Genomic DNA, 14,882 nt, shown 5'->3' on the forward strand with positions numbered 1-14,882 from the left:
TCTTCCCATTTGAAAAGCCAATGGTTTTGTTCCTGTTTTTCTCATCCAGGCTTTTTTATCATAATTACCTGAGGATGGACACTTAAGGTTGCCCAAGCCTTCCTCCAGTTTTTTGAACGTGAATATCTGGTGGGTGGGATTCACATTTTGAAAACAGTACCATAGTTTATTCCAATGTACCTCAGTTGAGACTATACCAATAGCATCCTATTTCCTTAAATGAGTACATCTTTTTATCATCATTTCTTATGTGTAACTCAGGATTTTTAGATTGCTTTCTCATAAGTTTATAAAATCAAACTTGGTTCACATTTAAATATTTATTAAGCAAACCATATTGAGATTAATTTACATGATATTTGTGCTTTGGAAATCAACTACTATTCATATAACATAATTGAGTTCCTTATTACAGAATTGTTTCGCCTGGACTGTTTATTTTTACAGGTTTTTCCAGATGAATTGTTTTTATATGGATGCCAGCATGAGTTTTACATCAGTATAAGGTACTATAACAGATTCGTGTTTAGGTTCTCCATTTAATGGAAATTACAATAGATCATCTGTAAACACAATTCTTCGTAGAGCTTACAAAAACATAACTATGAACTCATATCAAACAGTATTAGGAATAACAAAACATGGTAGTTTTTAAATTAAGCTGAGAATGTGGCCTGTACAAGTGATAAGACATGAATCTGATTTAGAATAGCAATTCATGGAGAATTGATTATTGTAAGGGAAAAGCAGTAGGCCAGGGAACATCAAGTCCACTTATTGCTCTTCATGATTTCTTCCAGGTTATTTCATTGGTTCTAAACATTAGGAAGTTTTAAAAAGTGCAGATACCTTAACCCCATCCCAGACCAATTTAATCAGAATCTCTGAGGGTTCAGGTCTGCATAACTTTGTATATCAGGCTTGGCATTCAATACCAATTAAATGTAAAATCTCTGAAATAAATTTAAGTTATGAGTATGCTGAGGGTAGTACTCTGGGTGGAAGCTGTACAACCGCTGTTTATCCTGACCTAGGTGGTCAAATGTAAATAATTCAGTTAACTGAATTTGGGTAATAACAAAGTGTGATTAGATGATTAAGTGAAGAATGATTTAAGATAAATCTTCCTGTTTTGTTTTGTGTTCTCTTCAACTTTAGAACTATGCCTTTAAAGTCTATTAAATTTCAAAAACAAGAATGAACTCTTATGAGTTCACCTGTGACTTGAAAATCCCATTTGAAGAACTGTAGACTAAGAATACAAATTTGTGACAGGTAGCTTCTATGTGGTCAACATTCAGCCTTGGTGAATGGTCATTTGTGTTAGCTTTAAACAACATATGGACCCAAAATCAGCAAATGGAAATAAAAATCCGTAAACTAGCCAAACCTATGTATAAAACTTTTGGCGAGGAAAAATATATATATAATTCTACTGCCAACTATGCACAATCATTTCAGATTTGTGTATAGAAGATGTAATAAAGGGGCAGAGAACTTCTGTTTAATACTGATGTGTGCTTTGACACAGTTGGCAAGCTATGTCTAGGAGTTTCTCATTCTCAGGAGCTGCTCTCCCACAATTTTGGATAGTCTCAGTACCTACAAAAGTCCACAGTCTTTGACTCTTGGACCAGAGGGGTAATTCATAGTTTTTAGGCAGAACAAGTAAGGTTATCCCTGCAGAAGTTTTTGCCAGCTCAACTTTGCAAAAATCAAACTGCCTCTGGACATAGATTTACAAAGTATTGTCAGACTGTTGTGTAACAGATTGAAAATAATTTCCTGGAAGCATTAAAAGGAAGAAAAAGAGGTTTTCTTACGTTGTTTTTCAGGCAGAACAAATTTAAATATCTTCAATATTATTTTGATGACAAAAATTGTTTTTCCTTGATTATAGTACTTTCACCAATGACTTGCTTATAGGACTTTTTCACCAGTCCAAATTGAGCAGGTTTCAAAAAATTTTAACCATAGAAATTAGTACTATTGCATGTTATCTGTTCTTACTGACTCTAGACTGAAAGTTCTCTGGAAGGAAGGTATATAGTTCAGAGAGTATCTGATATATATTTATACAAACACATAGTTTTGTAATCACATAAATATGTTTAACAATTTCAAAATTGTGAGTAGCAAATATAAAGTTTCACTTTTTAATTTTTTATATAGGTCAAACTAAGGTAGAACAGTAGTTTCTATTTGAAATGAGCTAAAAGTTGAGGATGTTAGAGTCCTGTGGTGTTCAGTGAATTGACAGAATTCCATGAATCAGTACTTCGGAGTTTCAAAACTATGTAAAATATGTTAAATAAAAACAGTGGTTCAAATGGAATATATAAATTGTTTACTTTGATTCTCCAGATTCGTAAATGCCAGAGCAGATGTTTGAGAGTAAGTTTATGCTGCTGTTAACTAGAATCGTTAGCTAAGTGAGTATCAACAGTACAAAGTTTCCTTGTGAGATTCAGCATGGCCTGAAATTGGGATATCATTTCCTTACAAGATTATACCAATCCTAACGGAATTAGCTGATTGAAGGAACAGCAGCAACATCCTCTCAACAGAATCTTTTTAAACAAGCAACTTCTACAATTCATTTGTAACAGCTCTGGGCCATATGAAAATTGCCACCAGTTATTCATTTAACCAATGCACCACTGCCAGAGCTTACTGAAAATTACATGCTTTATCTTACACAAAATAAGTCATCAAAAGAAATATTTTCATAGAGACACTTTTCCTACTTTGAGACCCCAGGAAAGCAACATTTCTTAACTATTAGAGAACAATTTCAAAAAAACCTCCCAAATAACAAATAGTGGCTTCTCAGCACTTAAATTATGTTCTTATGTTCATTTGTAATAAACCAGCAGTAAGGACACACAGGGCCTCTGCAGTCCTAGGTCCAGACCGTGTTGTGCATGTTTCCATTCTTCATAAATGGGTGTCAGTGAATGTGGTGTGTTCCTTGGTCACCGAGCTGAAGCCCTTGATGGCATTCATCAGGTCCTCTTCGTCCACATACTGAAAAGTAAGCCAATTATCATTGATTACAATATTTATTCTCAGTAGTATCTGCTGTCAATTGATAAGTCTATCAATATAAAAAGTACTCAGAATTTAATATCCTATTCTTAGCACTAAGATGTGGTTTAAGACAGTCCTTTCTTTAAATTTACCCTCTTGAAAAGACCACATCATGAAGAGACATGAAATTCAGACTAATCCAAAATGTGTTTATGTCATTTTTAAGTATTAACCTTTGTAAGCTTATTCTCTCATTTGTAAATAGGGGATATTTATGCACTTGTGTGTATGTAATTTTGTTTTCTTTTTTGTAGTGCTGGGGATTGAACTCAGGGCCTTGTGCATTTGAGGCAAGCACTCTTAACAACTGAACTATATACTCAGCCTGTGTATATAATTTTTAAACAAAAGATTAAATTCAAACAGTAAGCAGAAGAGCCAGAATTCAAGCTATAATGCTTTATTGCTTTCTACTCTCATCATATTTTGTATTTATGGAATAGGGTTAGTAATGTTTATATAATTTTATAATGAACAGAAAACTTGTCAAGTATTGGGCAAGTTCAAAAGTCTACATTAAATCCCTTTGCACACTGCCCATTACCAGTACTATAAAAACCAAGCAAAAATGGCAATGTAGTGTAATAGTTACAAAAGGAAGATCTATATTAAGGTGATGTTTTCAAGATCCCAACCCTACAAAAAATTACTTATTAGTTGTGTATCTTTGGGTCAGTCCCTAATCTCTCTAAACTTCAGTTCCTTTTATAAAGATAAAGATGATAGTAACACCTCCTGTAGTTTATGAAGATTAACTAAAATAATTCACCTAAGCTATTAAAATTGCCATTTTACATGCTAAAAATAATCCTTTAGCAACTGTTTGTTTCAACTTAATATAACTATCCCTATCATTTAAAAACTTTATATCTGCAATAGAATTATTGAATAGTTTATGTTGTTTTAGGCATTCAAGTTCATGATTCTATTATATATGTGTGTTGGTAGATAGATAAATTGTTCTAAACAAGCATGAAGGACTGACATATACTTTCTGATGGTGATAGGGAATATCGAGCCAGTTTTCTTTATTATTTCCCACAAATCAAGAAAGGTTCATAGAAGTCCTCGACTGTTCAATGAAGGAAAAGTAAAAAATTGGGAAAGAAAGATGGAGAGTCCAAAAGCAGAAGCAGATGGTTGAAAGAAATAGAGATGAAAAATTCTGCCTCAAAGGAGTGAACAGAAGTTAAATCCTTAGCTGGCTGTTTATATTTAACTAGACCAAAGGACTGATGATGCTCCAGCAAACACCTGGGCAGCTAATAGCACCTTTTGATAATTGGTGAAAGTTCTAGGATTTTACTCATTTCAGCCACTAGGGGGTTCGTAACAAATAGCTAATGATGAAGTTACCTTTCAAAGAGTCAATTATTTATACCGCTGCACTGAATTTATGAAAGGCGAAGCTTATAAATAGTAACTCCCTTATTTAACATGATTTTTCTGAGGCTTTTTAATCTGTTTAAAGTAAAGATTCTTCCAATAGTAAACCATTAGAAAAAAATGATGTTTTTTTTTTTTTTTTTTTTTTTTTTTTTTTAGTAAAACAGGTGCTTGAACTTTATGTCTTGTTTTAGGTCAATTCCAGTATCTCTAGTCCACTTCTGCCAAATTAGTGAAGTGTAGTCTGTTTGAGTCTTTGTTTATTCACATGTATAATTTTTCTTTTTTTCTTAGAATTATTAGGGATAATTATAGAGATTAAGAGAATTCACTGATATTTCTGCACATGTGTATATTATGCATTGATCATGTCCATCCACCCTTCTTCTGCTCTCTCCCTCTTTCCTTCAGGACCCTACCCAGTCCCTCCTGTTAATCCTCTTCTACTTCCAGTCTCTCTCTCTCTCTTTCTCCCTCCCTCCCTCTCTCTCTCTCTCTCTCTCTCTCTCTCTCTCTCTCTTTTTAAGTTTCCACATGACAGAGAACTTGTCTTTCTGTGTTTGACCTATTTCATTTAATAGGATGTCATCTAGTTCCCTTCATTTTTCTACAAATAACAATATTTCCTTTTTTTCCCCCTTCAGTACTGAGGATTGAACCCAAAGCCTTACACATGCTAGGCAAATGCTCTATTACTGAGGTACATTCCCAGCCTTTATTTATTTTGAGACAAAATCTTTCTAAATTGTCTATGCTGACCTGGAACTTGTGATCCTCCTGTGTCAGTCTCCTGAGTAGCTGGTATTACAGGTGTGTATTACCATGCCCAGCTAGGATTTCATTATTCTTTACAGCTAAATAATATGTCATTGTGTATATATACACCATATTTTGCACCAGGGCTGATTCCCTTTCTTAGCTACAACAAATGTGGTATACAAGTATTTCTTTTTGTATATTGACTTCATGCTTTATAGATCTATGCCCAGGAGTGGATTACACAGATCTTATAGGTAGTTCTATTTTTAGTTTATTGAGGCACCTTCAAAATATATATATATATATATATATATATATATATATATATATATATATATATATATATATATAGATATATATATAGATATATATATATAGAGATATATATATATATAGATAGATAGATATAGAATATATACTATATATTAGTGGCTATACTAATGTACAGTATATAAGTTCCTTTTTTCCCACATCCTTTCCAGCATTTTTTAATGTTTTGTTTCTTTGATAATAACCATTCTAATGCGGTGAAATTGTAGTTTTGATTTGCATTTCTCTGATTATTAATTATATTGAGCCTTTTTTCATTTAGTTATTGGCCATTTATATTTCTTCTTTTGAGAAGCATCTGTTCAAATTATTTGCCCATTTTAGATTGGATTACTTTTTGTAATTACTTTTTTAGCTTTTCGAGTTCTTTGCATATTCTGGATATCAACCCTCTGTCAGATGATAAATACTTTCTCCCATTCTCTATAGGTGTCATTGATCTACTGATTCTTTTGATATACAAAAGCTTTTTAGTTTGATATAATCAATCCTATATGTTGATTTTTACTTTTGTTCCTCTGTATTTGGAGTCCTATCCACAAAATCATTGCCTACACCAATATCATGAAATGTTTTCCCCTGTTTTCATCTAGTAATTTCAGTTTCAGGTCTTACATTTAGGTCTTTGATTGATTTTGAGTTGATATTTGTACAGGGTGAGAGACAGTTAAGCTTCAATCTTCTGCATGGGGTCATCTGCCATTTGTTAAAGAGGCTGTCCTTGCGTCATTGTATTTTTGGCAACTTTTTTGAGAATCAGTTGGCCATAAATGCATGGATTGGCTTCAGGTTCTCACTTCTGCTCCTTTGGGGTAGGTGTCTGTTTTCATGCCAATATCCTGCTGTTTTTGTTACTAAGACTCTGTAGTATGTCTTGAAATCACAAATTATGATGCCTCCAGCTTTGCTCTTTTTCCTCAAGATTGCTTTGGCTATTCAGTCATTTGTGCTTCCATGTAAACTTTAGGATTTTTTTTCTAGTTGTGCGAAGGATGTCTTGGATATTTTGATGGAAATTGCAGTGTATCTATAGATATCTTTGGGTAGTATGACATTTTAACAATTTTCTAATCCATGAACACAGGAGATCTTTTTGAACTTTTAGTGCCTTCTTTAATTTCTTTCTTCAGTGTTTTGTAATATTCATCGTAAAGGTCTTTCACTTTCTTAGTTAACTATGTTGTGGGGTGGCAGCTATTGTGAATGGTATTTCTTTCTCTGCAAATTCATTACTGATATATAGAAACTACTGATTTTTGTATGTTGACTTTGTATACTGCTCCTTTACTGAATTTGCTTATCAGTTCTTAATAGTCTTTTTTTTTCCACTTGGTTTCTCATAGTTCTAATAGTCTTTTAATGGAGTCTTTAAGTCTTTAAGGTTTTTCAATGTGTAGAACCATATAATCTATGAACAGAGATAATTTGACTTTTTCATTTTCTATTTGTATGCCTATTATTTTTTTCTTTTGTTTTAATTGTTTTGGCTACAATTTCTAGTATTGTATTGAGTAAGAGTGGTAAGAGTGGACATCCTTGTTTTGATCCTGATCTTAGAGAAAGTAATTTCCTTTTTCCCCATTCAGCATGATGTTGGCTATGGGTTTGTCATGTATAGCCTTTATTGTGTTCAGGAATGATCCATCTCTACTTAATTTATTTAGGGCTTTTATAATGGAGGGACATTGGGTTTTATCAAATGCTTTTTCTACATCTGTTGAGATCATGTAACTTTTTTCTTCATTCTGTTTATGTGATTATTATATTTACTCATTTGTGTATTTTGACCCATCTTTTATTCCTGGAATTAAATCAACTTGATCATGTTGTGTGATCTTTCTGATATGCTTTTGAATTCAATTTGCAAGTATTTTGTTGAGAATTTTTATATCTGTCAATCATGGATACTAGTCTACAAATTTCTTTTGTGTGTGTGTCCTTATCATGTCTTAGTTCTTCAAAATTTTGGTAAAATTAAGCAGTGAAGCCATCTGATTCTGGGCTTTTATTTGCTGGGAGACTTATTATTGCTGATTTTGTCTCATTACTTGTTTTCAGCTTATTCAGGCTATTTTATGTCATGGTTCTATTTTGGTAGGTCTTATGTGTCCAGAAAAAAAAAAAATTTGTTTTCTAGGTTTTCCAATTTCTTAGCATATAGTTTTTTTTAAAATAATCTTTTGAAATTTTGTATTATCAATTATAATGTTTCCTTTTTCATCTATAATTTTATTTATTCGGGTCTTTACTGATTTTTGTTGTTGTTGTTGTTTTGGTTTGGTTGGTTGGTTTTGGTTAGTATGACTAAAGATTTGTCCAAAGAACCAGCTCCTCATTTCACTGATCTTTTGTATTCTCTTAGACTCTAGTTCATTTATTTCTGCTCTGATTATTATTATATCTTTCCTTCTAATCTTAGATGTGGTTTGTTCTTGCTTTTCTAAGACCTTGAAATGCAACATTAGGTTAAATCTTTTTTTTTTTTAATTTTTCTAACATAGGCACTCATTGGTGAAAGTAGGGTAATGAAATCCTCAACTGTTACAAAATTGGGTGTCTTTTTGTTGATTTTCTTCTGGTTTTGAATATCCTTTGAGTCCTCCTCTTTTCATCTTTGTGGTTTAATGACTTATTATATTAATAATGTTTTATTATTTTCTGTTTCTCATTTGTATATCTACTCTTCTGGAAGTATGTGTCCTTTCACATGCTATCATGATGGTATCTTCTGCTTCTGGATATAGGACTCCTTTAAGCATCTTTTGAAGGGCTGGTTTTGTGGTTTGAATTCCCTTAGTTTTTGCTTATCTCAGAAGGATTTTATTTCTTTTTAATTCTGAAAGATTGCCCTGATGGGTGTAACAACATTGGTTGGCACTTCTTTTCTTTCACGACTTGAAATATATCATTCATGGCCTCTGAGTTATAGGTTTTCTGCTGAGAATATCTAATGAGATTTTCTTTAAATGTGAGTTGCCACTTTTCTCTTGCAGATTTAAATATTATTTCTCTGTCCTGTACTTTTGACAGTTTAACATATCATGGTAAGAATCTTTTCTGATCATGTCTATTTGGAGTTTTGTAAGTATTCTGTACCTGGATATGCACCTCTTTCCCAGTAGCAAGTAAATATTCTGCTACTGTTTAATTGAATAGGTTTTCTATGCCTGTAATCTTTGTTTCTTCCTTTTTGGGTATGCTGATGAATCAGATGTTTGATCTCTTAATGGTGTCCAAAGATCTTGTATGCTGTCTTCATTCTTTTGAAAAATATATACATATTTTCCATGTATACACACACACACATACACACGTATATATTTTTCTGTTCATGTATGTATTGCAAAAGATCTGTCTCCTTTCTTTCAAGCTCCAATATTCTTTGTTCTGCTTGATCTAGTCTATTAAGGCTTTTAACTGAATTTTCTATTTGACTTGTAGAGCTCTTCATTTCTGATTGATTCTTTTTCAGAATCTCTACTAAAAATTTCATAACCTGCATTGTCTTCCAAATTTCATTTAGTTTATCTGTATTTTGGGGGATCTGACTGAAGTTTTTTAAAATTGTTCTTTTGAATTCTTAATTTAAGAATTTCATCCACTTTGATATCTGTCTTTGGAATCTATTACTAGAAAATTATGAACTTTAGTAGGTGTCATATTGCTTTTTTTTCATATTTTATGTTCCTGTGTTAAAATTTGTACATGTAGTGAAATGATATCTTCACCACATTTCTTAATAAGTAGTTTCCTCCTAGGATGTATCTTGGAGTATCAGCTTGTTACACACTGAGTTTATTTTCAGCTAGATACTGAATGTAATCTCCCGGTAGCTTCTTTGGCTGTGATTAGTAAATGTGCACAGCGTGTCCTATACTGGAGTTGGAGAGATGCACTCTTCTTGTGGGTTATATGAAAGTGGTGACTCTAGCAGAGCAGATAGGTGTGGCATAGATATTCAACTGTGTGGGGTGTATTCTGTGTGGTTATTCCTATAAGGGAAGTGGTAGCTCCTGTGTGGGGTAGGGGTTTCCTCAGGCACTATTGATATTTGCTTTTAAAGTGTCACTGGTGTTGGCTGCTCTGGTAATGGTGAGGAGCCTGGAGCACTTGGCCTCTGATTAGACACTGGCCTTGAGCTGGGCTACATTTTTAAGTTACCAATTGGGCCCCATGGTAACAACTAGCAGGGGGAGGAAAGAGAGGGGAGAAGCTCTCCTCTTCTCAGGTGTTGTCCTTGAAGGGTTAACTTGCCCAGAACAGTGAAAGAAAAAGCTGCTTTTATGTGAACTTCTGCAGACTGTGAACTTCTGAGCCCCTCCCCTTACATGCTGGGTATAAAGTTCTGAAACTACCTGAACTTGGGGTTCAGGGGATTGATTAATTACAGCAAAAGCTGTGCCCTCTGAACCTGGCTGCAGCCAAATAGAACTGTTAACTGCTATCTTTGGGCCTTGCCTCATCTATCCTTACAACAATAACTCGGCTGCAGCTGTGGGCATGCCTGTCCAGGCACAGATTCTCAAGCCCCCCCCAGCTATGCTTGCCTTGGGAGGAGGGGTGGTGGCCTTGAGGGTGTTTCTCCCTCTCCCCATATTATTTCAATCCTATGAGATCAATGAGAGTGGGTCCGGCTGGGGCCATGTAAAATTCCTCTCAGCTAAGGTACTCACAGGAGAGTGCCAGAGAGAGCACAACTGTTGCTGTGCAAAGTTTCTCTCCAGACCTTCTTAGGCTCCAAGAGCCTCAGTGTGGGGCCACAGCTAGGGCTGAAGTCACATTGCTTGGAAATTCCCCAGCATGCCTCTGGGTGGGACAGCAGTGGACAGAGTTCTATTTTAACTTGTTAGCAACAGGAGTCCTGTGTGTTACTGGGAGAGGATTCTAGCACCCATGCTGAACCACAAGTGACTGGCCATGTAACTGGTCACAGAGGCCAGGCTCCCTGATCACCCAGTTCTTAAGGAGGGCACTCTCAATTCTTGTCTGCATCATAACACCCCCGCATCGCCCCCCACCCTGTGTGTAGCACTCTCAGTACATTTGTGTCAGTCACTCCCCTGAACCAAATCTATGAGGCAGCCACCCACTGAGTCAGTACAGTGAAGTGTGTGTGGGTCACAGAGATGGGAATATGCAGGAGTTTCTGACTCCAAAAGCCAGTCTAAATTTGGGCAATTTAGACTCAAGATAGCTCCTGGCTACAGAACACTAGCCTGGGGGTTCACAGGGAGATGACATGAATTTCTTTTCTACAGCCAGACTACTAGTCAGATTTCAGGCCCTTTATCTATTTAGTCTGTAAATCTGCAAGGGCCACAAAACTTTCCAAGAGCTAGGATCGCCAGGAACTGGGCTGATAGAGCCTGCTGGGACTCCCTCTTTCGCCTCTATCCCTGTGGAGGGGAGACAGCCCCTCCCATGGCTGTGGAGCCAGGAGGGCAGGTGCTGGGCTATTTGTTTCTCTTGCTATGAAGCAGGCCTGGGCCTCTGTATTTCACAAGGTTTTCATTTCTCTACTATTGAATTACACTGTTCTCCTGCACTCACCTCAGCCTGCACCTACAAGCCTGTTGCTTTGGATCTATTTTTTATGTATTTATCTAAATTTTTTTTTTCTGGGGGTAGGGGGATACCAGGGATTGAACCCAGGAGCTCTTAAGCACTGAGCCACATCCTCAGCCCTTTTTATGTTTTGAGACAGGATCACCCTAAGTTGCTTAGGGCCTCACTAAGTTGCTGAGCTGGCTTTGAACTCATGATCTGCCTGACTCAGCCTCCCAAGCCGCTGGACTTACAGGCACTTGGCTTTATCTAATTATTTTTGAACATCTGTTGTATATCTGAAGAAGAAGACCCAACTTTACCCCGGCTTATCAAACAGTTGCCATCGCACTATTAAACAAATCCTTCACTCCCAATTGGCAAGTGCTCAGAGGGATGCACCCAATGCTGAGGGGCAGCATTTAGAGGACAGGAAGCTTTGGGCCCTGTCTTCACCAAGGTCTCTCTGGGATGTTTAGCAAAGACTTGGCGAGGGAATCAACTCACCAGTCTACTGCTGTGGCCCATGATGGTTTCCCACAGCGCGTCATCAACCAAGACTTTCTTGTCCTGCATGTCCATGAGCTGGCTAACACTGCGGTGGAGAGAGCCCTGGGAATAAGTTTGGCTGACTTGGCTTTGACTTGGGATCCTCAGTACAGACACACTCCGGCTGCTCCGAATACTCACAGGTGTCCCAGATTGGGGAATTTTGGTATCAGCTAATCCCTGAAAAGGAAGTTACTGGTAGTGATTAACAGGTAAAGAAAATAGGTTTGAAATCGGACAGAGAATTGCATCTCACAGGGTGTCATTGAAAGGAACGGCTGTCTCCAGACTGTCCTAGGGAACTTCGCAGTGTGAGCCCTGGGAACTCTGTGGCTTGGTTTCTTGGTAATGTGAAAGGATAAGTCAACTCTGATGCTAGACAGCCAATGCTCTTGGCACCTACAGCACCTACTGGTGCCCCTGCTGTAGTTCCCTGTGAGGCAAGGGTTTGCCACACAGTGGGGCATGGAGGGTGGGTTAACAAGGTAATCCCTTCATGCATGCTGGCCCAGCAGCTGCCTGGAGAGTGCCCCTTCCCAGAGCAGTCCAGGTGAATAATGTTCTCTCTTGGTTGCCTACTGGGCAAACACAGTTTGTATTTCATTTTAGAAGTAAGTCCTGGATTTACATAACAAAATTGACTTCTCCGTCTCTCTTTTCACATGCCCTGTAGTTCCCCTTGTTATAAGGTTCTGCCCTCCAAAATAAATCATGTCGGATGGTAACAGTAACATCAGCAAGACAAAGTTGTTCCATGTTTAGGATAGGACCTAGAAGGTGCCATAAGGTAAAGTCTAGCTGCTCTCAAGGTCCAGAGATTCCAAATTAACTGTCCAATCTATGGAATTTTCCTGCTTTTTATTGGGGCAGTCAACAAACATACCATGCAAAAGATCATGCATTCATGCAACACACAAAGGTACCTCAAAGTGCATGGTGTAACTTTTTAGAGTGACACTGCTGGACACATCAGATATATCAGCCACAGAGTCAAACTGAAAAAAACGATGCATCAGTCCTTGTTTAAAACTCTTTTAAATAAATTGTTTTTCCAAGTACAGCATAATCATTCTCATACTATGTGTGTGTGTATGAATATATATATTCATATACACACACACACATATATATGTGTGTATATATATTCAGGTTTTGCAATTAAGACCACATAGTGGGTGGAAATTAATTGCATGTAGGTCCAAGGTGAACGCCATTGGCATTATTTGTTTAGTATTGCAGAGAAAGGATCTTCAAGCCAGTAATTAAATTGCAAGTAAAACCAGCACATGAACTTAGCCATACTATATACTGTGACCTTGAAAATTGTTAATAAAACACAAAAAGTTCTCCAACCGGCACTCCTATCTATATCTTTATTCAGAGTGAAGAAAAGTCCTTTTGCCAGTTTGTATCTGATGTGCAAAGGGTACCTTACCTGATCAGAGGGCAAGGATGCATGGGAAAAGGTGACAGCAGCACTGAAAGCAGAGTGTGTCAGATGAGAGGAGGGACTATGTGTGGTGCAGGTGCCCTTCACCTGCACAAGTGTAAAGAAGACCACTCTGGGGAATTATGTGGGTGAATCCAGCTTGTTCCTATTTGGATCCATCCACCCCTAATTCTGAGGAGGTGAGGAGATTCTGGTCCCAGTGAGTATTACTTCTACCAATGCATATTGTACTCTGGCTCATGTCTCCAACTTTGTGAGAGCAGTTTGGTTTAAAACTGTTTTTAAAAACTAGACATGCAGGTACATTTTGTCAACTGCTAATGATTAAATTATGATTGAAGGGGTTGCAGGAAATGCTGCCTGGTGCCTTGGGACACCCCAAATTTCACTTCTGCTTACCCTCCATGGCTGTTGTGAGTAGCCTCACTGTGGAAGATGAGCCCTTTCTCTGGGCCTAGAGCCCCGGGGAGCTAGCCAGTCCCTCCACTCTTCTCCTGAGTCTAGACATTTAGCAAAAATTTACAGTTGGGTGCCACTGTGCTTTTCCCTAATGCTAAAGGGTATACAGGAACAGACCATTTTTTTTCCCTCTTGTCCCATGGGTCGGGCTCTCACCCTACCCCTGACCTATCTTGGGAGTAGATGGTCTGGAACTATGAAGAGCCATCCGTTCTCCATGGCCTCGGGTGACTTGGCCTGGTGACAGACTGAGCACCTCTAGTACATCTTCTCTCTCTCCCATTTTTATTTCCAGTCCTCCCAAATCACACAGTCACATAACAGCCTCTGGGTTCCATCCTGACTTCCAGCTATAAAGCAGAACTACTTTTTCCTGGTTACACAATAAAATCACTTTTGGAGTAAAAGGAAAAAAAAAAAAAGTAATACCAATCCTTAGGCCCCACCCAAGACCAATAAAAAATCATTACACTTTCTGGATAATGCTTATTTTGCTTTTGTTTGTTTTGGTGCTGGAGTTTGAACCGAAAGCCTCATATGTGCTAAACAATATGCTCCACCAATGAGCTACACTCCCAGCCAATGGTATTGCTCTTAAAGCTTCCAGGTGATTCTAATGTATAGCCAAAGATGAGGAAGTTGTTCTAGGGTAAGTCTCTCTTGGTTCCCGCACTGAATGAAATATAACTGTCATTTTGTTCTTTGAAACTGTAGCTGTGGAAATATTTCCCCAAGGGGAAAATAAAAGCAAGTTGCCTAGAGACCTGGAAAAGGCCAAGCCTTCCCATACATACCATATGGGTGTCCCCTGGTGGGTAGACGCTCAATGGAGACATCCTCTTCTGAAGAGGTACCAAGGGGGGCCTTTCTCTAATATACGGTTCCCTGTGGATTTTTCTTTGTAGTATCAGGGACAGAAAGATGGCTAACAAGATCAAGCCCAGCATCGCCATTAGCACGATGAACCACAGCTCGCTGTAGAATTCTGCGCTTTTGCTCCCTGATCCTTTCTTTTCTCCAGGAGTTGTTAGCACCAGGCCTGCAAAAAAACCCAGAAAGAAAAGGGAAACATTATATTAGAAGGTAATTGTGTGATCTCTGGCCCTGTTACTTGATAATAAATTTGAAAGGAGTTGAAAGCAATGTGCCTGTTGGAGCATGTTTATTGTTTGTGCTTGTGTGCAACCTGCAGTGAGGGCTCAGGGTGTTACTGGGTAGTAACTAGCACCTTACAGCGCCCCCCAGAGACGAAACTGATACTCCTGGCCATTTAGGATGGAACTCGCCACCTTGGCAAGTCTCTGGAAAGACAGTT

The 14,882-nt window shown here is 37.5% G+C and overlaps 1 protein-coding gene across 1 annotated transcript in view; it reads right to left on the reverse strand.

Moving 5' to 3' along the window:
• Positions 1–2,872: 2,872 nt before the first annotated feature.
• The window catches only part of Ush2a (usherin), a 763,436-nt gene continuing 751,426 nt past the window's right edge, over positions 2,873–14,882 (reverse strand). Inside the window, exons 69-71 of the mRNA XM_046438452.2 lie at positions 14,362–14,606; positions 11,617–11,838; positions 2,873–3,027 (exon numbers count right to left, since the gene is read on the reverse strand). Of these exons, the coding sequence (XP_046294408.1) occupies positions 2,938–3,027; positions 11,617–11,838; positions 14,362–14,606 (557 nt within the window). The 3' untranslated portion in view covers positions 2,873–2,937. The remainder of the gene's footprint in view (positions 3,028–11,616; positions 11,839–14,361; positions 14,607–14,882) is intronic.

The sequence above is a fragment of the Marmota monax genome, unplaced genomic scaffold (genome assembly GCF_021218885.2).
Source record: "Marmota monax isolate L192 unplaced genomic scaffold, Marmota_monax_Labrador192_F-V1.1 WCK01_AAM20220418_F8-fsc00118, whole genome shotgun sequence".
Lineage (NCBI taxonomy): Eukaryota > Metazoa > Chordata > Mammalia > Rodentia > Sciuridae > Marmota > Marmota monax.